This window comes from Chrysochloris asiatica, unplaced genomic scaffold, assembly GCF_000296735.1.
Source record: "Chrysochloris asiatica unplaced genomic scaffold, ChrAsi1.0 scaffold00052, whole genome shotgun sequence".
NCBI lineage: Eukaryota > Metazoa > Chordata > Mammalia > Afrosoricida > Chrysochloridae > Chrysochloris > Chrysochloris asiatica.
This window is the reverse complement of record NW_006408570.1, coordinates 12,684,652-12,710,060: the sequence shown is the minus strand read 5'-3', so window position 1 is coordinate 12,710,060 and position 25,409 is coordinate 12,684,652. Positions and strand designations below refer to the sequence as shown.

Sequence of the window (25,409 nt, the reverse complement as noted above, 5' to 3'; positions counted from 1 at the left end):
ATCATCCTCTTAGGAGTCCCTGGGTGTCACAAAAAAGTTAAGTGCTTGACTACTAAAAACGAGTTTGAACCACTAAGAGAGAGATGCCTCAAAAGAAAAACTTGATGATCTGCTTCCAAAAGGTCACAGCCTTCAAAACAATTCTTCTCTGTAACTTATGAGCTCACCATGAGTCAGGATCAACTCAATTAAGACTGGTATCTTAAGCTTTTGTCAGGATTAGAAATAACATGTCTAGAACATCTAACACTGTCTGCTCACATCATAAAACTGCTGCCATGGTGTCAATTCTCATTCAAAGCAACCCTGCAGGACAGACTAGAACTTCACCATTGGCTTTCCAAGGCTGTAATCTTTACAGAAGCAGACTGCCCACATCTTTCTCCAATGGAGGTTTCAGTTAGCAGCTGAGCACTCTGACCACAATGCCCCCCCGAGCTCCCGATCACATTATTGTTGTTAATTCTCGTGGAGTCAATTCTGACTCATAGGGACCCTATATAAGGTTTCTGAGAAGCATCTGGTTGAGTTTGAACCGCTTACACCTTGTGGTTCAAACCAGACGTGTGGTTGAGTCCTTATCCTGCAGCATCACCCCAGGAGCACAATAATTGGAGATCATTATTATTTTTCTTTTCTCCATCTAAAGATGGTGTTGTTGTTGTTAAGTGCCAGTGAGTCGGTTCTGACCTATAGCAACCCTGTATAGGGTTTCCGAGGAGCAGCTGATGAGCTTGAATTGCCGACCTTGCAGTTCAAACGGCTTTGCAGTCTGGCGCATTAACCCACAGCACCACACCAGGACTCCATCCAAAAACAGTAGTGACAGTAAAATAGTTCAAGAGCTATAGACAAAAATTTTGGAACCACCCATCCAAATCATATTCAAGTGACCAGTGACAGAGGATGAGAGGCAGTTACCTGTATCCTAAAGGGAAAGTTTTCAACTCAACCAGCTAATGGTTACAACTACAGTGATGAATTCTGGTGTGGCATTTTAGGATAGGCACTGGACTGGTAACCACAAGGTCAGCAATTCAAACTCAGCAGCCATTCCTTGGAAACCCTATACAGGGTCACTATGAGTGGGAACTGACTCCATGGCACAACAGTGTTGACAGGATAGTCACAATGCTGAAAGCCTGTTGCTCTTGTTAAGTGCCATTCAGTCAGTTTCTACTCATGGCAATCCTGTACAGGGTTTCTGAGGAGGAGATGGTGGGTTTGAACAGTTGATCTTGAAGCTAACAGTCCAGTGCATACCCTACAGCACAACACCAGGACCCCCAAACATATACAATAGCAACAGTCAACTAGTGTTACCATTTAGAGCAAGAGAAAGGCAATTCTCTCTCTCACTTTCTTCACAGAAAGACATCCAAGTCCACATGCATGTATATGCCACAAAATTCATGAGGGTAGAAAAATGAAGAATAGATACAATTAACTACAAGCCCAGAGAAGATTAAATTACTGCCCACAAAAAAGATGTGAGGGAGAAAGTTCAAACTTAATATGTACCTCATAAACTCTTCTTAACATTAAGACCTCTCCAATCATTAATTTTTAGAATAACTGACAACAAAACTGTTAGTGATCTAATTGTTGGTAAGTGCTGTAGAGTTGGTTCTGACTCATAAGCAACCTTAGGTTTGAACAGCTGACCTGTGGTTAGTAGTCCAGTTCTACCTTAAATATAAAACTCTAAGATGTTAAACACTTATTATTAAAGACAAAACAGCATGGTTGGACAATGAAATCATAAACCCACAAGCTAAAATACCAATTCTTTTGCTTACTCTGAATGCTCTTGGGAAAGCCACTTAACTCTTCTCAGCCTCTGTTTCTCATCTGGAAAACTAGGCTCTCTTTCTCCATAGCACAATGTGAGGATTAAGGGGGAAATGTGCATATATAAGACTTTTAGCTGACATATATATTTTTTTTTAGGAACTCAAAATGTTACTTGCTGACCCTATTCTAAGACTAGCATCAAGGGCTCTGCAGAGTCTCCTCAGCTAAATTAAACATAACTAAAACTTCCTCTTAAACTGATATTGCAGGCCGCTTCTCCATCCTGGTGTGGCACTGTAGATAGGATATGCACTACATTGCTATAAGTAAGGCCAGCAATTCAAACCTACAAACTGCTCCCTAGAAACCCTATACTGCAGAGTTGCTATGAGTTACAACCAACTTGAGGCGCTTAACATTATGCGATTGTACTGACTATACTTATCTAACCCTGAAGGAGCTCTGGTAGCGTAGTGGTTACGAATCGGCTGCGAACCACAAGGTCAGCAGTTCGAAACTACCAGCTGTTCCACGGGAGAAAGATGAGGCTTTCTACTCCCATAAAGATTTACAGCCTCGGAAACCCTGTATAGGGTCACTTTGAGTCAGAACCGACTCCACGGCACATAACAACAACATACTTATCTGAGCAAGAGTCACCTGAACTGGTAAGCACAAGAGAGCAGAATCTACATTTCATAACTCAAAACAAAACAAAAAACTTCAACTCCTAAACCAAAACACACCATCATCAAGTCGATTCCAACCGAAAGCAACCCTATGTAAGGGTTTCAAGACTATATAAATCTTTACAGAAGCAAACAGTCCCATTTCCTCCAGCCCAGCAGCTGGTGTGTTTGAACTGCTGACCTTGCAGTAGGAGTCCAGTGCCTATCCTACAGAGCCACCAGGGCTCCTTCAACATCTGCTGTTGTTATCAAAAAATGCCGTTAAGCTGGCTCCAATTCATAGTCTATGGTTTCCCAGGAGTGGCTGGTGGGTTTAAAGCACCAAATTTTGGGTTAGCAAAATTTGCTTACAGAGCCACAAAGGTTAAAAAAAAAAAAAATCTCTATTGAAAATGTTTTTAAAGCTACACAAGGAAGAAGATAAATGTTTAAATATGCAAGAAAAACTCCAAAACTGAAACATATCCAACATCCCTTAGAAAACTCAAGTTAAATGACATCTGCACAACCCTGTATATAATGTTATCTTGAGACTCAGAACTTAGCTAGTCTTGATCATTTTACAGTTTAAGAAATGACTTCTATGAGAAGTGGCAGTCTAAACTTGAACCTAGGTTTTCCAACTTCAAATACTGTTCTTTTTCATCACATCACTCCCCCTTAATGATATATTTTATATACCCCAGATGAGAGGATATATATATATATATCAGAATGAATCAAATCATCTACAAACTAGCTAACAGGACTTGAGCAAGTACAAAGAAAAGCGTGATTTACTGCTTAAATTAGAACACTTGTATTAGTAAAGACTGTTAGCTAAGCTCAAAAGCACATGAAAACAACCTATTTTGGAGTTCAGACCTTCATTAGCTTTAACTGCTCTTCGTGAGGACAGGTGCTAGCCACCAGTCTACAAAAATAAATAAATAAATAACACATGATCAACCAAATTATTTCATAAAATTGGAGCATTTAAATGTCCTTTATACAAATGTATTTAACTATTTTTCTAAGTTTCACCTAATCCATTTAAGGAAGAAAATATTTCATTAGGCTAGGCATCTATCCTAACATCCATATGAATCTTAAGGTTTTAAAGTTACTACAGAGATTACCTATTGTGAATCTCAATGTTCTGTGAATTTAGTGTTCCTGTTTTAAGAACCATGAAAACACTTCATAAATTAGTAACTTAATGAGAAAAAGAAAGGTAAGCTTTAAAAAATGAAAAGCACCAACTAGTTCATCAAAACAGAGTTATGCCCCAAGTTTTAAAACTCAAATTAGTTCAGGATTATAGTTGGTGTTAAGTGCTATCGAGTCGGATCCAACTCAGAGCAACCCTTTATAGGGTTTCCAAGGAGCAGCTACTGAGTTTGAACCACCAACACTGCATTTCAAACTGATCTTATAGTTAAGTATTTATCCTAGTGCCATGCCAGGACTAAAGTTAAGTTAAGCTCCATCACCCTCAAATTCCCACATTTTGAAATGGTGGTAAAGAACATTAACATTCTCTTTTCCATTTTCTAAATCAGGAGTTCTTAATTTGAAGTTTCTGTACAGACGCAGGGGTGTGTGAACCACGAACCATTTCATGCAAAATGTTATAGTATGTACACACATAGGGAGCAGGCCCATAAGGGTGATCGTATGCTCCTAAGAACTAAAGAAACCTCATGCTGTGGCTCTGTAGGATCAGCACAGGGCTGTGAAATGGGTAGTCAGTTCAAACCCACCAGCTGCTCCTTGGAAACTCTACATAGGGTTACTATGAGTCAAAACTTACTGATAGCACTTAACAACAAGTGTTAAAAAACAAAACTGAAATTGAGTTACTGTAAAATAGCTACATAAAATATCTACACAGTCTTGTTGCTGTTTTTGTTAAATGCCTTCAAGTCGGTTCTGACCCATAGCGACCCTGTATAGGATTTCCAAAGAGCAACTAGTAAGCTTTAACTGCTAACCTTGAGGTTCAATATGACTTTTGTAGTCCAGCGCATTAACCCACACAGCCACACCAGGACTCCCCATTAGTCTTCTTGTTGTTAAGTGCCTTCGAGTCAGTTCCAACCCATAGCGACCCTGTATAGGGTTTCCGAGGAGTGGCTGGTGAGCGTGAACTGCCAACCATGCAGTTCAAACGGCTTTGTAGTCTGGCGCATTAACCCGGAGAGCCACACCAAGACTCCACCATTAGTCTTAGAGGAAAGGAAAAGATAATTTTCCTTAAGTACTATTGTTACACAAAAGAAATACATTCAGACAAGTTAGGTCCATCATTGCTCTTGGAAACCTCAACTATGCAATTCATTCAATGCCATTGTAAGTCTACTAGAGTTTGAGGTGTAAACAGCATAAAAGGCCCTGTGGAAAGCCCATAGTCTAATGGCCAGGTTAAGGCTTAAGAACTCATTAAAACATAGCCAAGAATCAGAATCCACTGGAGGGCAACTGATATTCATTATTGCTAAAGTGTGATGTTTCTAAAGAGTGGCCCTCTCTATGAGCAAAGGAATGCACATCCAAGACTACTTGTCTGAATTAGGAATTTACAAGTCTGGAACAGAGTAGAGTTAACTGGTGCGCACCAGGACCTACTCCAAACTTGGACTTAGTAAGTTAAGGGGTCTGGCCAAGTGAACCCAAAGTCACAACACTACCAAGAACATCTTCATTTCTACTTGCCCTTCTCTATAAAAGTTAAGTCAGTCAACAGATGCTTGTTCTATGGTTACTCAGAAACTAGGGATCATTTATTTTCTAAATGCCGTTTCACCATTATCCCTTTAAAATCTGAAACACTCACAAGTGATTCCAAAGAAAAATCACCACCACACCAAGGTTCCATTCTAGAGTCCTGGTGTGGCATTGTAGAAAAAGCACTGGACTGCTATCTACAAGGTCAGTATTTCAAACCCACCAGCCACTCCTTGTAAACCCTACATAACGTCACTATGATTCGAAACCAACTCGACAACACTTTAACAACAACAAGGTTCTATTCTAGGCATCTATTCCTTAGGTTCTATTTCAGATATCAAAAAATCTCACACTCATGTTCATCACAGCATTATTCACAATAGCATAAAGATGAAAACAATCTAAGTGCCCATGTAAAGATGAAGGCATAAACAAACTATGATACACACATGCAACAGAATACTACTACTAAGCAAACAACAATGAATCTACAAAACATCTCACAACATGGATGAACTTGGAGGACATAATGTTGGGTCTTAAAAGATGTAAACAGCCCTCTAAGTCAATCACATAAGAACAAATACTATAAATGAGACTACTATTATAAAAAGTCAAGCAACAGTTTACACACAGAAAGAAACATTTATTTACGGATACCTGGGATGAGAAAGGAAAAAAAATCACTAATTATAGAGTTGCTGTTAAGTGTTGTTCAGTCGGTTCAAACTCATAGCGACCCTGTATAGGGCTTCCAGGGAGTGGCTGAGGAGTTTGCACCAACAACCTTGTGGTTCAAACCAACCTTGAGATTCACTGCTTTATCCTACGGCTCGGGAGTAGTGGTGGTTATGTGCCGTGGAGTCAGTTCTGACTCACAGCAATCCTGTACAGGGTTTCCAAGGCTGTAAATCTTTACGGGAGCAGAAAGCCTCATCTTTCTCCCACGGAGCAGCTGGTAGTTTCGAACTGCTGACCTTGAAGGTTCACAGTCCGATTCATAAACACTATGCTACTGCGCTGGAGTAGATACATATTAACTTGGGTGAAGGGAGAGGCAATAACAGTAACAGACAGGAAGGTTAACACCATGTTGGCAAGGCAAAGGAAGACACTGAGAGATGCAGAGGAGTTGAAGACAACAAAGGTAAATACTATTACATGCACAATCTGGCAATAACAGTAATAACAAACAATAATTTACAAGTGATCGGTAAATACGAAAGTTGATTGGGTAAAGGAAGTAAAAACAGGAGCATATATATATAGGTTTGGCAGAAGGTATTTCTACATAAATGTTTGTATGTGTTATACATATATCCATGTATATAGTAGATCATGGACTTCTGGTGTGGTGCTATAGGATCAGCACTGGACTGTGAACCACAAGATCGGTAGTTCAAACCCACCAGAGCACATGGTGGTGTTGTTGTTAAGTGCCATAGAATCAGTTGCAACTCATAGAGACCCTGTATGGGGTTTCCAAGGAGCAGCTGGTGAGCTTGAACTGCCAACCTTGCCGTTCAAAAGGCTTTGCATTCTAGCGCATTAACCCACAGCATCACACCAGGACTCCACTAGTAGAGCATACAGGAGGCAAATTTATGAAAACTTCTTAGGCATAACCAATACCTTGGAGATTAAGTCATAGGGGTTAGGACCATCTCAAGGGCATCTAAGTCAATTAACATAACATAGTCCATAAAGACAATGTCTACATCCTACCTTGGTGAGTGATGACTGGGGTCTTAAAAGGTGCAAACAACCCTCTAAGATATGAAGATTGGTCACTCCCTATCCAGAGTAAAGAAGAGTAAAGAAAATCAAAGACTCAAGTAAACAATCCAAAGGGCTGATGAATTACACAAACCACAGACTCTACTCTCCTGGAGGCCAGAAGAACTAGATGGTGCCCAGCTGCTACTATTATAGAACGCTCTCATCAGAATCATAACAGATGGTTGTGGATCCAATGGGAGAAAAATACATAAAAATTTAAAATAATTTTAAAAACCACACTTATGGTCTGATAGAGACTGGTGGAACTACCTGAGACTATGGCCCAAGACGCCTTTCAAATCTGGCATTGAGTCCACCCTAGGCATCACCTTTCAGTCTGAGAAAGACAAGCCTATAAAGCGAACAGCAACACCCATGAAGAATAGAACATATTTCTCAGATCAACCAACCATATAAGACCAAAAGGGCAGTATCTGCACAAAAACAAAGCTCAGAAGGCAGGAAGGAGCAGGAAAGAAGGACAAAAGGAAATGGGAACAACCAGGAAGGAAGTAGAAAGAGTGTTGTTACACTGAGGGAATTGCAACTAATGTCACAAAAATATGCACATAAATTGATAAATCAAAAACTGCTTTGCTCTGTAAACTTTCACCCAAACCACAATACAACAAACAAATTCACTGATGTCAAATCAATGATGACAAAGTAGAACTGCTCCACAGTGTTATGGAGACTCATTTTGGAGTAAATTTTGGCAAGAGCAGACAGCCTTACCTTTCTCCTTTGGAGTGGATTCGAATACCTGACCTTGCAGTTGGCAGCCCAATGCTTAATCCACTGCACTACCAGGACTTCTTAAACCACAATTTTTTTTTAAAAAGCCATCTCAGCTGCCCCACCATCTACAGGAAGACAGCAGAAAAGCCTGACCACTCCCTTTGCCCATTTAAAACAAATCTGGGCATTTTGCCTACTTCTAACTAAAACTCCAAAATATAGTTCAAAGAGTAGCAAAAAGCTGATAAATCACACATCTAAAATATCTCATGCACTGACACCCAACACCCATTTTTTGTTTTTCTTCATCTTAAAACACTCAAAGTTGGCTCTTTAGCAAATCTTTAAAAAAGCATCTCATTTAACCATAAACATCACATATTAAGGAGACAAGAGTAGATAAGAGCAGAAGGAAGCTATTCTTTACTATTAAAAATGAAATTTAACTATTACAACTGACAATAATGAAATCATCACATATGTATAGTCAAAAACAGTTGCCAAGCAGAAAACATATACCCCCTAAAGGACTGTAATAAGATATGAATATATTAAGATGCCAGCACCTAGGTAGGTTACTAAAACTGCTTCCAGAAGACAAAGACTGAAATACCCAATAAATAAATAACAAAACTCAAAGTTCTCTTTAAAAGCCAACTACAGAGTTGACAAGAAAACTGATTTTTAAAGCTCTTCCATCTTTAAAGACAACAGCTCAGTAAAAATAAAAACCATTACAAGATTTACTTGCTGAAACAGGATGGAAAAAAAAAAAAAAACACACACAAAAAACCTGCCAGTTTCCCACATTTGGGCGCTGTAGGATCAGCAATAGACTGTGAACCACAAGTTCAGCAGTTCAAACCCACCCGCGGCCTCTTGGAAACCCTACACAGGGTCACTATGAGTCAGAAAGACAACAATGAAAAGGTTAAATGAGATTTTAAAATGTAAAATTTCAGTTATCTTCAAATGGTCCTAAAAGATCATCCCATTCACAAAAAATAAATATATAAATAATTTTTCTTTAAGAAATTTTATGTGGAGATTCTATGCAGTTAAGTAGTGGTTACAAATCGGGCTGTGAACCTTAAGGTCAGCAGTTCGATGGGAGAAAGAGGAAGCTTTCTGCTCCCGTAAAGATTTACAGCCTCTGAAACCCCTTACAAGGTTGCTATTAACAGCAGCAGCAACTGGAAATGTAAATTACCCAAAAAACAACAGATGTGGATTCTCTAAAGACTTTAAAAAGTCATATTCTAGATAGTGAAAATACCAGTTATTTTTCTATTTTTGAACTTTTCTGAATTTTTCATTACCACGAGGATCCACCAAAAAATCATTGAAAACCAATGAAAGGAAACCTTTTAGTTGGGTCCTGCTTTTCAAATGAAAAATTCTAATAAAAAAAAAACTATATAAATGTCAGTAGTGATATCTTTAATGAAATTATATTGTTACGGACAGAAGTGATTAACCTGCTTTTATTTTCAGACACTTAAAGATAAATTTATTAGAGGCACAGGTCATATGTTCCATGAGTCTATCATGACCGAAGAATAAGTCGTCTGAACGAACGATTAAATCTTGAGAAACTCTGGAGCCATGGTATATTCAAAAGGGAAAAAAAAAAAAAAAGGAATTATTCTAACATTTTCTGCATTATAGTCCTCCAGTTGATCCAGGTAGACTACAATTTATCATAGTTCTTCCTACTGTAGCTAGCTGGTATATTCATAAGAGGTAAACATGCTTTGTAAAACATTTAAAGACTAAGTAGTAACTATCGTGTTTTCTTAATTTTCAAGCAACCACTAAAAGAAAAACATTACAATGTATTTAGACACTAGTGAGTAATGAAAAAGCTTTTGGTATGAGAATAATGTGAAGTATTTTTTCTCCAGTGTGCTGAAGTAATCACTACCTGCTTCACCCTCCCAGCTCAGAAAATCATAATCTTTCTTCAGCCCTCCTGAGAAAACAAAGCTCTGATCCTCTGTGGTGGGGTGGATCCATTTACTTTTATACATTCAGATTACACTTCCAATTACTTCCGGTTTATATCTGTAGTTAAAATTTAAATGTTCATTATTCTTAAATTCTACTGTAAAATAACCCCCGATTGTCATTTTTCCCAAATCAGCCAAATAACATGAAAAGCCATTAAAGGGATAACTAAAAACTCATTGATTAACTTACTCCTTCTCATCCCCAAATCAAAATCTTGCAACTTAAATGACCATAAAGAGCTTACAGTAATAAAAATTACCAACAGGTAGTTTTATTTCAATCAATACAAATCTAAAATTCTGGTCCTTCTAAAACAACCAAACTTTTTCTTTTGTCAAGTACCCATTTTCATTACTAAATTAATAGCACCCATAGGGCATATGTAAAACGTATGAAAGTAAGATAAATGAGTAGATGGTAAACCAACAAGGTGAATGAACATTTGAGGTGCATTCCTAAACATTAACTAACATACTATTCTTAAACAGCACAGTATTTGGCATATAGTTGTTGTTAAGTGCTGTCCACCCATTGGGACCCTGTGTAGGGTTTCCCAGGAGCGGCTAATGATATTGAAGTGCAGACCTTATGGTTCAAAGGACTTTGCCATCCAGCACATTAACCCACAGCGCCACACCAGGACTCCTTGGCATATAATAAGTGACTGTAAAGGTTAACAAGTAACATTCTAGAATCATATCCATTAAAAGTTCTAATTTAGTAATAAATTAAAGATTTTAAACTTTAGAACAAGGTATTTAAAAAAAAAAAAAGGACTTACATTCGGGTACTGAACTCTAAGAATCTGTTTCTTTCTTTAACCTATTTTTCCAAATTTTCTCTATTTTATAATGACAACAAATTTCATTAAAGAAAAAGAGGAGAAACTGGCAAATCAGGTTTCAGAAATTCAGTTGCTCTTTAAGGTCTTCCTTAATGAAGTATCATCCATAAACTCCTCTCAACCCAAGTAATTTTCACTTTTCCAAAACCCAAACCCACTGCCAACTCATAGACCTTAATTTGTGTTGTTAAGTGACATCAAGTCATTTCCGACTCATAGTGAGATCCTGTATACGGTGTCCAAGAAGCAACTGGTGAGTCTGAACCACCAACCTTGTGGTTCAAACCAACCTGTGGTCCAGTGCTTTATCCCACAGCACCACACCAGGAATCCTACATAGACTTCCCCACATTCTTGTAATAGACTAGGCACAATCTAGAATATAAAAATAGGAGGCCAAAGGAGAACACCAGATCCCAGAAAAAAATTTTTTTTAACTATTTTTGGCTTTGGTTCTGTTGGAGTCAGTAAACTAGAGTTCTCAAATGAAAGGATGGTCTGACACAGTATTTAAGAAATACTGTCTTGAATTTTTAAGTTAATGAATTTCCAACTATCATTTCCGCCTGTTTCACCAAATCTAATGGCTTCTAGTTCCCTTGCAAGTAAGGCTTTTTTTTTTTTTTTTAAAGAAAGGTCAGATTTTCTACTTCTTCCAATTGTTTGTGAACCAAACCCACTCACCCTCCTCTGAAACCTTGTTAGATCCACCCCACTATGTGGAACTTGCTGTATGTACTAGTATTTAACATACATGTAATCTAAGTTCTATATTCCATTATGAACTCTTTGAAGATAAAGATTTGATTTCTAAATCCTAGCACTAGTACAATGTTTTCCATGACAATGATGTATATACCACCTAAAGAGTGCTGGTGCAGTTTGAACCTCCCAAGAATTCTAGTAGGAATAAGAACAGGAATGCTTCCTATTATCCTATTTTACAAAAATAAACATACTCAGAGACTAAATTGTCACAGTTCTGCTCAACAAATATTTAGAAGATCTATTTACAATACTACATGTATGTAGCAAACATAAACTCCCTGAACAGTAGAGGCCTACAAACCTCCATAAAGTGGCAAATCCATGTGCTCTACTGTTGGCCAGGAAAAGTATTAAATTAGAGGCTTCAAGTTCAACTCTGCCCAACTAAGCAAAACCAACTCTGGGCTTGGAGCCCCTGATTAATAAAGTGTCAACACAGCAAATATGTCACTTTAAGTGTACTATCCTCAACTTCTTAAAAGTATATAATATGTTCTAAAATACTATGGCTTCTGCTTAGTACAGAAGAAAAAGAACATTTCCCTGTCAAACCACAATATTACAAAACTTGAAGTCAGAATGCATTTTGCAAGAGACATGTGACACACACATGACAGTCAGCTAAACTGAGGGGTGGATCTTTTAGGGGGAAATGTTAAGCAAATAATCTCAACTTTTAGGACTAATACTCACCTTTAATTTAAAAAAAAAATTTCCCCAGCCCCTTTATAAAAAGCAATGTCAATGAAACCTCTTCAGGAGGATTGTTTTTAAAGGGAAATGAGAAGAACCCAATCAAGTCTCCCCAAGGAAAGTAAGTGAACACACCAGTTCCCAGGAAAGGAGGCAGGTGTGTCACATCTGTTATGGTGACTTCTGGAGTAAGCAAGAAAAAGAAATGCATTAACTTTTCATGACACGTCATGGAACCTCATTCCGTATCTACAAGTCTTCAGTAGGTAACACAAAACCTACAGATCTATCATAGTCCCATTCGTTTCTCTTTCAACTTGACAGCAAAGGCTTCCTTTAATTTGTTAACATCAGGAAAATGGGTCTTGGTTTTTAGTTATGTGGTTTTTTATTTGACCTACAGAAAACGAAAGGACTTTAGCGTCCTCTAGAAAACACACACACACACCCCAAACCCACTTAGGTAATCAAAAGACAAAAACTCCTTCAAAATACTCAAAGAGAACTCATAATTTTGAATCGCTTGTCACCATCACCTCATTCACCTCAATCCCACGCAGTGCTGAAATGCATCCGTATTACCTGTAACCTGGCGGGGAGGGTGGGAGAAGAGAGCTAACAGACTCAGGATTTACAAGTAAAGCTGGTTTTCGCCTGAGCGATCCGGACAGCGCTACCGAGTGTAGGCGAAGGGTCTCACGGAGCACACTAGGAAAGCTCCCCCACCCTACCTTCTCCCCTTAAAAACAAGTCCTTCAAAAGTCACTTCCTCCAAAGGCGGCTACCCCTTCCCACCACCCCACCACTCAACTCCCAACGCCCCAGCCCCCTCTGCGGTCCCTTCCTCCGCACCGGCGCCCCACTCCGGCCTGCCCACCTGATCCGGTCCCGGCTCCTGCAGCTCAACACCCCCCTCCCGACCCGCCCCCTCCCCCGGCAGCCCCTCAGCCGTCAGACAATGGGAACCGAATCCTGGCCGCCGGCCTCTCCAACCATATCACCCTCACCTCACCCCGGCCGATGCCTCCACCCCGTCCTACTCGCCCTCTTGAGCTTCCCCAAGCTGGCCCATGGACCCAGCAGACCGGCGCTCTCCTGCACTCACTATTCGGGATTCATGCTGGACATGTCACTGCAGCTGCTGCCGCCGCCGCCACCGCCGCCCTTGCTGCCGCAGCCGCCGCCCTGACTCTCCGCGCCACGGGTAATCAAAGGAAAGGAATGAGATACTGTTCCGGGAGAGCAAACGTCTTCCCTGACTTCGTCCCCCTGGAACACAATCAGCAGCCGCCGCCACTCAGCTATCGCTTCCACCCAAAATGGCCGCCGGCGAACCAGGAAATAGGAAAGCCTTAGACCGAGGGGCCTTTACACAGCCCAGAAGGCGGCCGCACCGAGTGGCATGCCGGGAAAGAGAGTCGCGAGGCGAACCGTGGGCGCTGAAGACTGCCGGTGCAGCGCAGCGACCAGGACTCAACTTCCCGCCAAGCCCTGCGCCTTTCGTGCATGCGTATTGGGTGAGCTGTCGTCCACCCCATTCCCCACTCTCTGACCCCCACCCGGCCGCTCCTCCCTGTTCCCCTCCTTGCTGACTCGCTGGCTAGGACTTCGCTTGTACTCCCCCTAGCGGATTGGCTAAGGCAGAGAGGCCCTGGTGATGTCATCAGTGAGACGTGGCAGCTGGGCGAGTCAGCGCCCCACGGGAGAGGGGGGCAGGGAGGGGCAGAGCGCAGCGCCGGGGGCGGGCAGAGGCCTAGAGAAGAGAGGAGGGAGGGGTCAGGCCGGAGGGGCAGTCTGAGTTCCTAGGCGGGGAGGGAAGGGGAACTGGAGGACGTGCCTGGTGGTTCCGCCTTTCGTGTGGTTTTTGCCATCCTAACCAGCTGGAGCCTCCAGCTTCCAGCCTGGCCCGAGGATGTCCGCTTTAAGTTCAGAAGGGAAGTAAAGGACCTTTGCCGAAGACTTCGGGTCTCTTCTCTTCCTCACTCTCCCAAACCAATCTGGGTCCGGTCATCCCTGTGTTTCCCGCAGGCAGCCCCATTTTCCATCTATTCCTATTCCAGTCCCGCTCTTATCACCTCACCCTGAATATTGCAGTAGTTTCCGAATGGACTCTCTGCTTCTATCTCTTCCCCACCCCAGCCTATCTTGCTCACACAGCCAGATTTATCTTCCTGAAACAGCACTTTCATCTTGACCTTCAGTGGTTACACGATTCCGTGGATTAGACACAGCCCAGAGGTCCTTCCTGCTCAGGCCAAAGTCTTTGAGTTGACGTGTACTATCTTATTTTTAATTGTTAATTAATAGTGAGGTGTTCTGCAAGATTGGAAAGTTGTTGTTCAGTGTTGTCCAGTAGGTTCCAACTCATAACGACCCTGTATAGGGTTTCTGAGAAGTAGCTGGTGGGTTTGAAATCCCCACCCACTCACCTTACGGTTTGCAGTCCGGTGCTACAATGTGATATGTTGTTATTGTTAAGTGCCATCGAGTCAGCAACCTGTATAGGATTTCCTAGGAATGGCTGATGGGTTTGAACCACAGACCTTGCGGTTAGCAGTCCAGTGCTTATCCTACAGCGCCACATTGGACTCCTGATAAGTGTTGTTGTTGTGAAATGCCATTAAGTCGGTTCAGACCCATAGCGACCCTGCATAGGGTTTCCAAGGAGCAGTTACTGAGCTTGAACCACCGACCTTGCAATTCTAACCGCTTTGCAGTCTGGCGCATTAACCCACAGCGCCGCACCAGGACTCCGATTCATCACTTTGTAATTCCTAGAAACTTAGGGAGACATTTTTTAAGCCTTATGGTCGTAACAGCTCTCTTTAATCAGCTCAGGAATTTAAATCTCCACTAAACTTTTACACATTATCTTGGGTTATTTAATTACAAAGGGCATAGTGTAATACATTGTCCAAAGTTTATCTTCCAACTTGCTGTTAAAAAAAAAAAAGAAAATTATCTCCCAAGGTGGAATGCAAAAAAAAAGTGGAATGCAAAATCATTTTGTATTTCAATGACAACAAAATATAAAAAGATGATTTCTATCCATTTCTACTAGCTACATCTCAACCCCCAAATTCCACCTGCACCTTAATTGATAACTTCAAACAGTACACAAGAGTTCATAAGAGCGTGTTAGCTTTTGAAATTAACATGGTCACCACATCAGGAGAAGCACCCTGAATAGGTCAGTGATAGACACTCAGGACTGTAACAAACTTGGACATTCCAGTTTATTGAGATTTCACAGGAGAAAAAAAAAAGAAAAAAAGTCAGAAAAGAACACAGGGACTCCTTCTGAGCCCCAAAAACAATTTTTAATCTTTCCCCCCTCTTGGAGGTATACCCCCAAACTTCTTTTACTTTCTTATTTCCTTTCCCAACAAAGAATTCTCTTCTACAAATTTTTAACCTAAATTAGAGGGTAGTTTCGAGAATGAAATAAAACAGATTATAAGGCATTAAATACAATGACTTTGGAGGGCATTTGTTAAATGTTAACTTCCTTTTTCCTTTTCCCTGAAAGATTTAAATGTAGCTCCTGTACACCAAGGAGGAAAAGATTTGCATCTTTGTTAAGGTATTGTAATATACAAGTAACTGTTTGAGAGTGGTAGGTAGATATCTCCTATCCTCAACAGCAACTTTAAAAGTTTTACTGATTCAAACTTTAGTATATTTCAAACGTAGGTCTTTAGCAGTCTCTGTTATCATTAACATTAATAACTAAGAATAATTCATTAGACTGTTATGGGCCTTAATGGCTTCCTTATTGTTGAACCAGAACCCTGCTAGAACTGTTAGTCTCTCTTTCTTTCTTTGTTTTGTTTCCTTTTTCTCCTTTCTTTCCCTTTTTTCTTTCATCAAGTATTTACGACCTGACACACCAATGTGTCTACAACTGATGCTTGGAACAATGTGTTAAGTAAATATGTTAGTGACTTGTGCTTAGAACAATGAGGAATGCAAAGATGAATGACTGCAATGCTCTTTTTCATATGATACTCCCATGGTATTGAAACTCCATATCTCAGCAAGTCTCTTAGGAGTATATTTCTTTCTAATAAACAAAAAGGTAGAGACGGGCTGTCCAGTCTTGTCCACTCTTGCTACGTTCATCCAATATGCAACTGGATCCAATATCACAGTAACTGGGCAAAAACAGATTATATTTATACAAGGGCAAGTCAAAAATTATTTGCTACAAAATCATAGAGACCTTTAAAACAAAAATATCAAAATGTGAAGCTATTGCTACTCAACATATCCTCCATCTAGGTCTATACCCTTCCTAAGGCTGTACATTAAAACCGCAGCTTTGGTGTCCTTAAGGGACTGAAATAATGTTCCTTTTCAGTGTTCTTTGAGTTTGGAGAACACAAAGAAGTCAGGAACGAGATCAGAGCCATATGGTGGATTGTGTAAGGTTTCCCACTGAAATTCGCCTAGGACAGCCCTGGCTACCCTCAAAGCATGAGCAGCTGCGCTGTCATGATGGAAATTAATTCCTCGACACAATTTTCCTAGTCTTTTTCTCAACAAATCAGTTTTCCATTTTCTTAAAACGTCTTTCTAATAAGCCCACATGATTATCCTGAAATATCAACCATTTAGAGCAAACTTGGTGAAAGCCAATTTTTCTTTGTGGGAGAACAACGTAATTTTATATTGGTTGTTGAAACAACTAAGTTCATTGACTCATTTTCTACATTGTAGAGATTGTGGGGTATTCTTTATGTAGAAAATATGGCATATAGTACCAGCTAGCCACAAAACATTTATAATCCGGCTCATCTCATTTAACCAAACTAAAATGTCACTTTTACATATAATCACTAATACTATAGTCATATTTAAAAAAAGAAGTCACATTGTGAAGGCATACATACACGCACACATGTGTGTATAACATATATCCCATTTGAATGCATGGTTAAAGCAGATGTGGGGACACCACAAATTATAAATGTTTAGGGTCCTCACATGCCTTAACCTGGCCCTGCTCATGTATTCAAAAGGTGGATAATGAATAAGAAAGACCAAAGAACTATTATGTTGTTGTGAAGTGCCATCGAGTCAGTTCCAACCCATAGCAACCGATGAGCTTGAACCACTGACAATGCAGTTCAAACGGCTTTGCAGTCTGGCACATTAACCCACAGTGACACACCAGGACTCCTATTGTTTATAGGATGGACTGCTAGAAGAAAGAACAAATTTGTCCTGAAAGAAGTCCAGCCAGAGTTCTCCTTAGAAATGTGGATGGCAAGACTTTGTCTTATGTATTTTAGACATGCTATCAGGAGGGACTAAGGAGCTCTGGTAGCATAGTGGTTATGAATCAGGCTGCGAACCACATGGTCAGCTGTTCGAAACTACCAGCTGCTCTGCAGGAGAAAGATGAGGCATTCTGCTCCAGTAAAGATTTACAGCTTCGAAAACCCTGTGTAGCCTCACTATGAGTCGGAACCGACTTCATGGTACTTAACAACAACAATCAAGAGGGACTAAGGAGCTTTGGAGCATAGTGGTTGCAAAGTGGACTGCTAACCTCAAGGCCAGCAGTTTAAAACTACTGGCCATTCCTCAGGAGAAAGATGAGGCTTTCTTCTCCTGTAGAAACTTACAGTCTTGGAAACCCTATGCAAGATCACTATGAGTCAGAACCAACTCCACAGCATACCTTCAGGAGGGACTAGTCCCTGTTGTTATTGTTAAGTGCCATTGAGCCAGTTCCGACTCATAGAGATCCTATGTAGGGTTTCCAAGAAGCAGTAGTTGAGTTTGAACCGCCGATCTTGCAGGTAGCAGTCCAGTGCTTGTCCTACACCACACCAGGACTCCAAGGACTAGTCCCTACAGAAACACATGATGCTTAGTAAAGTATGTTATAGGTTTTTTTGTTGGAAGACCCTTAAGAACATAGATTGACACAATACTTGCAACAGTGGACTCAAATAAAGCAACAATTGTGAGAATGGTGCAGGACTGGCAGTCTTTTGTTCTTGTTGTTGTTGTTAAGTGCTGTTGAGTCGGTTCCAACCCATAGAGACCCTATATAGGGTTTCCAAGGAGCAGCTGGTGAGCTTGAACTGCCAACCTTGCAGTTCAGACAGCTTTGCAGTCTGGTGCATAAACCCACAGCTCCACACCAGGATGCCTACAAGTTGGAACCTACTCAAGGTCATCTGGCTATAACAATAGGACTAGGAAGGAGAGAATTATCTGCTAAGGGAGGAAGGGAAACTTTGGGGTTTGATAGAAATATTCTACATCTTGATTGTGATGATAATTTATTGTTAAGTACCACTGAGTTGACTATGACTCATAGGGACCCTGTATAGGATTTCTGAGAAGCAGCTCATGGCTCACAGTCCAGTGCTGATTCTACAACACCACAGCAGGAGTCCGATGATTAGTGGCTAGACTACACATGGTTATGGAAATTCATAAAACTGTCTATGCCTTAAAAGCTGATTTAACCGTATGTCACCAGCCACTCTTCGGAAACTCTACACAGGGTCTCTGTGATCCAACTCAATGGCACTTAATAACAACAACAAAATTATACTTTAATTGTGAACCTGACATTTGCAAAATTATATGAGGTGGAAGTACAGAGGATGGAAACAATTCCAACTCAGAAAATTGAGGCCACTTTCATAAAGGAGGTCATGTTTGAATTGTACATAGGATCATTATGGAACAAACATCAAGTTTGTTCCAACTCATAATGACCATATGTACAATAGAACAAAACACTGCCCAGTATTTAAATCTGAATTCAGACTTTAATAAGCATCAAATTTGAATCATTAGTAGAATCAGGAGCACTGGTGACATAGTGTGTTACGTATTAGACTGCTAATTAATTGCAAGGTCAGCAGTTCAATCCCACCAGCCACTGCATGGGAGAAAGATGAAGCTTTCTGTTCCAACAAAGATTTTGTTTTTATTGTTGTTAAGTGCGGTCAAGTGGGTTCCAATTCAATGACCCTGTATAGGAGTCATTGGTTGGTGGACCCTGTATAGGAGTGGTTGGTTGATTTGAACCCCCCACCTTGCAGTTCAAATTGAACTTTCAGTCTAGTGCTTATCCTACAATGTCACTTGGAAACCCTACACAGGGTCATTATAAGTTGGAACAGACTCAGTGGTACACAAAAACAACAACAGAATTGGTGGTTGTTTACCCCAGAATATAAGCAAGAGATATGAGCAAAACCAACTGTGAAAATGTACATGTGTTTAAGGAAAAGTGAGCAATCAGAGGTTCCATGGGGGGGGGGGGGGTTTGAGGTGGAGGACAGGTAGGTTGAGGTGAGATCATATCACCGGGAGCCCCACAAACCTGTTAAGGAGTTTAGACTTTATTAAGTAAGCATTGGAGAGCCAAGAAAAGTTCTGGAGAGGAAGTGAGGTGAGCAGCTCAATGTTTTAGAAAGAGCACTTTGGAGTACAGTGGAGACTAAAGATAGGAAGATTAGTTAAAAGGTAATTGGATTCCTTTAGGCAAGTGAGGATGTGTTCGGCCTAGGGCAACTGCATTAGGAATGGAGAAGGAAGATTCCAGAGAGGAGGAAATAGAATCTGAAGGTCAGGAGGGAAGGGCTGAAGTGAGGAGCTAATGATGACTCAGGGATATGCCTCTCTATGTCCCACCCACTGAGTTTTCTATACAGTGGATAAGACTTTACTGCACCCATCTGTGTCACTGCAATGTGACAAGAATCAGAATGCTGGTGCAGAACAGAACCATGGAGACCATTTACTGCAGAGCTCTTGGTTCTTTTTACAAACACGAAAACTGAGCCCTGAGTGAATTTAATGACCCCACAGGATTAGAACCCACGGCTCCTGATTCCCTTACAGTGTTCTTCCCTTTTCCTTTAAGAGCATTTGTTCAGATCCCTGGAAGAGAATTATTATAAGACTAAAGAGGAATCTTTGCCTTATCAAACCCAATCATTATTATTTTTTTTATTGTAAGAGAGTAGATAAAAACAAGCAGAGGACTCTAATCTGTTCAATATTTAAACTCTTGTTTCCCCCATGAGTGAACTAAAAATTGACAGAAGCTATACTATCATCCATTTCTTCTCTTATCAAAATTCTACAAATGCCTAAGGATCCAACTCAAATCACACACCTTCCTGGAAGGAAGCCTTTTCTGACCACATACGCCTTAAGTAGGTGTTCCTACTCTGTGCTGTAACTCAGCTCTTATTTGTAGTGCGCATGTAATGCCTTACACCGTACTGTCCAGCTCAACTGCATCGAACGATTCTAAACTGCTGCTGCATGGCATCGAGTTGGTTCTGACTCAAAGCAGCCCTGTATAGGGTTTCTGAGGTTTCAAATCTTTATGGGAGCAGTCTTTCTCCTGTAGAGCAGCTGGTGGACACGAACTGTTGACCTTGTGATTAGCAGCCCAACACTTAACCCACTATACTACCAGGGTTCCTTGACCATTTAAACTACTTAATATTAATTTTTGGAGTCCTGGTGTGGCGCTGTGGGTTAATGAGCCAGACTGCAGAGTCGTTTGAACTGCAAGGTTAGCAGTTCAAGCTCACCAGCTGCTCCTTGGAAACCCTATCTAGGGTCGCCATGGGTTGGAACCAACTCGATGGCATTTAACAACAACAACAACAATATTAATTTTTAAATGCAGTTCAGTTTCTCATGCACTCTCTATACTTCAAATCTCTAACAGGTATAGATAGTGGCTACTGTATTTAACAGTAAAGATTTCTAGAACATCTGTATCATGACAGATAGTTCTATACGACATCACTGAATACTGCTATAATTTTACATTTATGTATTTTATTTTTCCAGTTCCTTGCAGGCTGGGGCCATGCCTTATTAAACTGTTTCACTTCCCAACAGAATTTAACAGAGTACTTTGAAATGAAATAAGAGCTTCAGAACAGAAGTACCTGCAATCTGAGAGTGCTGGCCTAAGAGTAGACCCAAGCCCATTTTGTTACAGACTTCTGCTTCTACATTACCCAGAAGCCCTATGCGATGTAGTTGCTGTTCTTAGGTGCCATCAAGTCAGCTCTGACTCATAGTGACTTTATGTACAATAGAACAAAACACTGCCCAGTCCTGAGCCAACCTCACAATTGTTACACTTAAGCCCATTGCTGCTGCCACCTGTCACATTGGGGGTCTTCCTCTTTTTCATTGACCTTCCACTTTATCAAGCATGATGTTCTTCTCCAGGGACTGGTCCCTCCTGATTATATGTCTGAAGTATGAGAAACAACGTTTGATCACCCTCAATTCTAAGGAGCATTCTGGTTGTACTTCTTTAGACATAGATTTATTCTTTTGGAGGTCCATGATACTTTTAATATTCTCTTCCAATACCATAACTCAAATGTATCAATTCTTCTATGGTCTTCTTTATTCACAATGTAACGTTCATATCCATATGAGGTTACTGAAAATACCATGGCTTAGGTCAGAGGCACCTTACTCCTTCCTATGTGCAGGCCCTAAAATTAAGACACTTGATCAAATTAAAATGACTGGTCTGAGCCTGAATCTGGATTCCATCTTGAGTCATTCTAACTTCCTTAACAATTGGTGACCCTGGTTCAGGCTTCAAAATCTGTGACAAACTGTTTTCTCCCTGAGATAAGGAACTTAAGCATCAAGGAACTTAAGCACATAGCAAAGGATTTCCCCTACAACCTTCAAACCCTTAGGCACACTTAGACTACAACAAGAGAAATAGTCTTAATATCATTAAGGAGGGATCTTAACATAAGATCTTTATCAGAAATCCCCTCAACAGCCTTAGGAAATGTTTAAATTAATCATTTTGTAACCACCCCTGTACACAAATGAGAGGCACTTGTTCCAACAGAACAAGGCAATATTTCTTGGTTTAAAATTAGAAAACGTGTATCAGGGTTTTATCCTTTCATCAAGATTATTCTATCTGCACACTGAAAAAATAATCTAAGAAACTGGACTTTATGAAGAGAACACAGCATCAGGGTTCAAGGAAGACTCATTAACAGCCTGTAGTATGCAGATAACACAACTTTGCTTCCAAAGGATTTGAAGCACTTAGTGATAAAGACCAAAAACATCAGTATGGATAACACAGAGAAAACAAAAAACTTCAATAAGCAACATCATGATAATGGAGAAAGGATTGAAGTTGCCAAGGATTTCATCAACGTCCATGGAAGCAGCAGTCAAGAAATCAAATGACGGATTGCACTGGGCAAATCTGCTGCAAATGATTTTTTTTGAGTGTTAAAAGGCAAAAAAGCCACTTTGAAGACTAAGTTGCACCTGACCCAAGCCATGGTATTTTCAGTTGCCTCATAGGTGTGCAAAAGCTGGACCAAAGAATGAAGATTGAAGAAGAATCAATGTATACAAGTTACGGTATCGGCAAAGAATGTTGACTATACCATGGACTGCCGGAAGAATGAACACATCTACCTTAGAGGAAGTACAGCAAGAATGCTCCTTAGTAGTGAGGAAGGACATGTTATCAGGAGGGACCAGTCTCTGAAAAACATCATGCTTGGTAAGTAGAGGCTCAGCAAAATAGAGGAAGATCCCCAAAGCGATGAGCTAACATAGTAGCTGCAGTAATGGGTTCAAACATAGTAAGGATAGTGAAGCTGTCACAGGTTGACACCTACAACAACCCTTTAAAACCTCTTTAGTCACATATTCAAATTCACCAATTAAAATAGCCCACATTCCTGCTGCCTACCAATCACTGTAAAGCCCCTCACTCAAGTTGGCATGCCTCTTGATCTTGCAGTTTTCCATCAGAATATTGTAAACGTGTTCCTAGATTTGTCCTGTATCTGTGTACAGGAAGCAGCGGCCTCTGGGATTCATTGGTTCACTCTATGTGGGCTAATGTCGCCTCATTCATATGTTTCATATCTTTTCATAACATCTCTATTTCACTTCAGCAGAGTCTGAGAGTTTTACTATAGGACAGTACCTAACAGATATCCTAGATATCCAAAATCTTCATCGATTGGGTCTCCAAGAGAGAACTGCCATTTTAGTAAACCCTAGAATTATATGACGTCCTGGTGCAAGATAAGCACTGGACTGCTAATCACAAGGTCTGCAATTCAAACCCACCAACTGCTCCTTGAAAACCCTCTACAGGGTCCCTAAGTGTTGGAACTGATTTGATGGCACTTAACAACAACAACAAGAATTCATCTTTTTGCTTCTTCCTCAGCCAAAAATAAAGCTCAGTCCATCTTCCTATACAGAGGAACAATGCCATCAGTGCATAACAGATAAGGAACCCCTTTCCATGTGGGCATGCTCAGTAGGAAGAAAGGGCTAAGGAAGGGATTGGCCACAGAAAGCTGTTGTTTTTAAGCGCCATCGAGTCGGTTCCAATTCATAGCGACCCTGTATAGGGGTTCTGAGGAGTGTCTAGTGAGTTTGAACTGCCAACCTTGAAGTTTAAACCAACCTTATCCTACAGTGCCTCACCAAGACTCTGACCAAAGAATATTATGTTGTTTTGTTGTGTGTCGACATGTTGATTCTGACTTACAGTGAACCTACGCGACTGAGTAGAACTGTCCCATAGGGTTTTCTAAGCTGAAATTTTTATGGGAACAGATCTCCAGGTCTTTTCTCCCGCAGAGCAGTTGTTGGGTTTGAAGTGCCAACCCTTCAGTTACCAGTTGAGTGCTTAGACCATTGTGCCACCTGGGTCCCTTTAAATCAGACTCCAGGCCTTCTGGAGTTTCCTGACTCTTGGATCCCACGTAGTGTTCTCAATAGTCGTGTGAGGTCAGGGTGCTGCCAGACACCATAATGTTTGTTTGGGTCTGGACAAGGCAGACCACAGGTGTGTCAAATAAAACCAGATTGAAAATTACCTAAATTAAGTCTCTGTACCATGCTAGATACTCTGGACTAACGGGTTCAAGGAGACAAAGGCTCAGCTAGATCTTCTCCAGCAGTCTGACCATACCCAGGTCTCACCCAAAAGATAACTTTCTTTTAGACACAGTTACTAGAACTATCTCTCCCAAAAATCTGCTAGCAATCAAAAGCTGAACCACACTCGACTATATTTGTTGTTATTGTTAAGTGCTGTCGTGTCAGTTCTGACTCATAGTGATACTATATTCGGTTACAAAGAGTGGCTGGTGGGTTTGAACCGCTGAGCTTGTAGTTCAAGCCAACCTTGCAGTTCAGGGCTTTATCCTACAGCACCACACCAGGACTCCTGACTATATTTAGTTCAGTATTCTCTTACCTAACATAGTCTGTTGCATTGTGATTGTTTACAGCGTAATACTTACACCCTTGAAAACAGAGACTACGTTGTCATCATTGTCCTACACAAGTTTTGAGACGATTCCATGAAGTTGATGTTGGTGAAAAGTGCTTGCCATGGAAGAGAACTCAAATTGATTCCTCTCTCCCTCTTTGTCTTCCTCCATGGCATTTATCTCTAAGCTATGTGTAGCGCTGAGAGTTAATGAGCTGGACTACAAGGTCACTTTGAAACCCTATACAGGGTTGCTTTGAGTCAACAACAACAAATGCCTCCTTATTTCAACCTTCCAAGTCATGCCCATCCTAAAGATGCAAGCTAAAACCTCCTTTCTCTGCGTGCATTTCCTCTTGCTGCCCCAGTGTGAAAGGATCCCTCTCCCCTCTGAACTTGCAACGCCCCACTATTGCAAGTGTCCCTCCTCTGTTGACATGGGTACAGTTGGTTGCCCTGCACTATATGCATAATTCTTCTGTCAGGGTGTACTCTTCCTGAGGATTTGTGTTTCAAGAGCTAAGCCCACAATGTTATTGTTGTTAAGTAACCGTGGAGTCGGTTCTGACTCATAGTGACCCTGCACAGGATTTCTGAGGCTGTCAATCTTTACAGGAGCAGAAAGCCTCATCTTTCTCCCGTGGAACAGCTGGTAGTTTCCAACTGCCGACCTTGAGGTTACCAGCCCTAATCGTAACCACTAGTATAGTGGTTATGAGTCGGGCTGCCAACAGCATGGTCAGCAGTTGCTCCCCTTTTGGTTAGCAGCCCAGTGCTTTAGCCCATATAAGGGCTCCTTATATTCAAGACAAAGAATATATTTTACTATGTCCTTTAAAATACCTACATATATCTCAAAGCATTTTACATAGTGTCTACGTTGTTTTAAGTGCGACATAGATATTGAACAACTGAAGGTTCTAGATGATAGTGTTGGTTTTAGGTGCTGTTAAGTCAGTTCTAACTCATAGTGACTCTGTGCACAAAAGAAGAAAACACTGCCTATTCCTGCACTATCCTCACCATTGTTATGTTTGATTCCATTGTTGCTGCCCCTATGCCAATCCATCTTTTTGTTTGTTTGTTT

The 25,409-nt window shown here is 40.7% G+C and overlaps 1 protein-coding gene and 1 pseudogene across 3 annotated transcripts in view; one reads left to right on the top strand and one right to left on the bottom strand.

Moving 5' to 3' along the window:
• Positions 1 to 13,340, bottom strand: part of RAB1A (RAB1A, member RAS oncogene family) — a 60,642-nt gene extending 47,302 nt beyond the window's left edge. Inside the window, exon 1 of one of the 3 annotated variants that reach the window (XM_006862954.1) lies at positions 13,130 to 13,340. In XM_006862954.1, coding sequence (XP_006863016.1) covers positions 13,130 to 13,152 — 23 coding nt within the window. In that variant the 5' untranslated portion in view covers positions 13,153 to 13,340. The remainder of the gene's footprint in view (positions 1 to 13,129) is intronic. The other 2 variants (XM_006862955.1, XM_006862956.1) reach the window with 2 other exon arrangements.
• Positions 13,341 to 13,343: 3 nt separating this feature from the next.
• LOC102830214 overlaps positions 13,344 to 25,409 on the top strand; it is a 55,504-nt pseudogene continuing 43,438 nt past the window's right edge.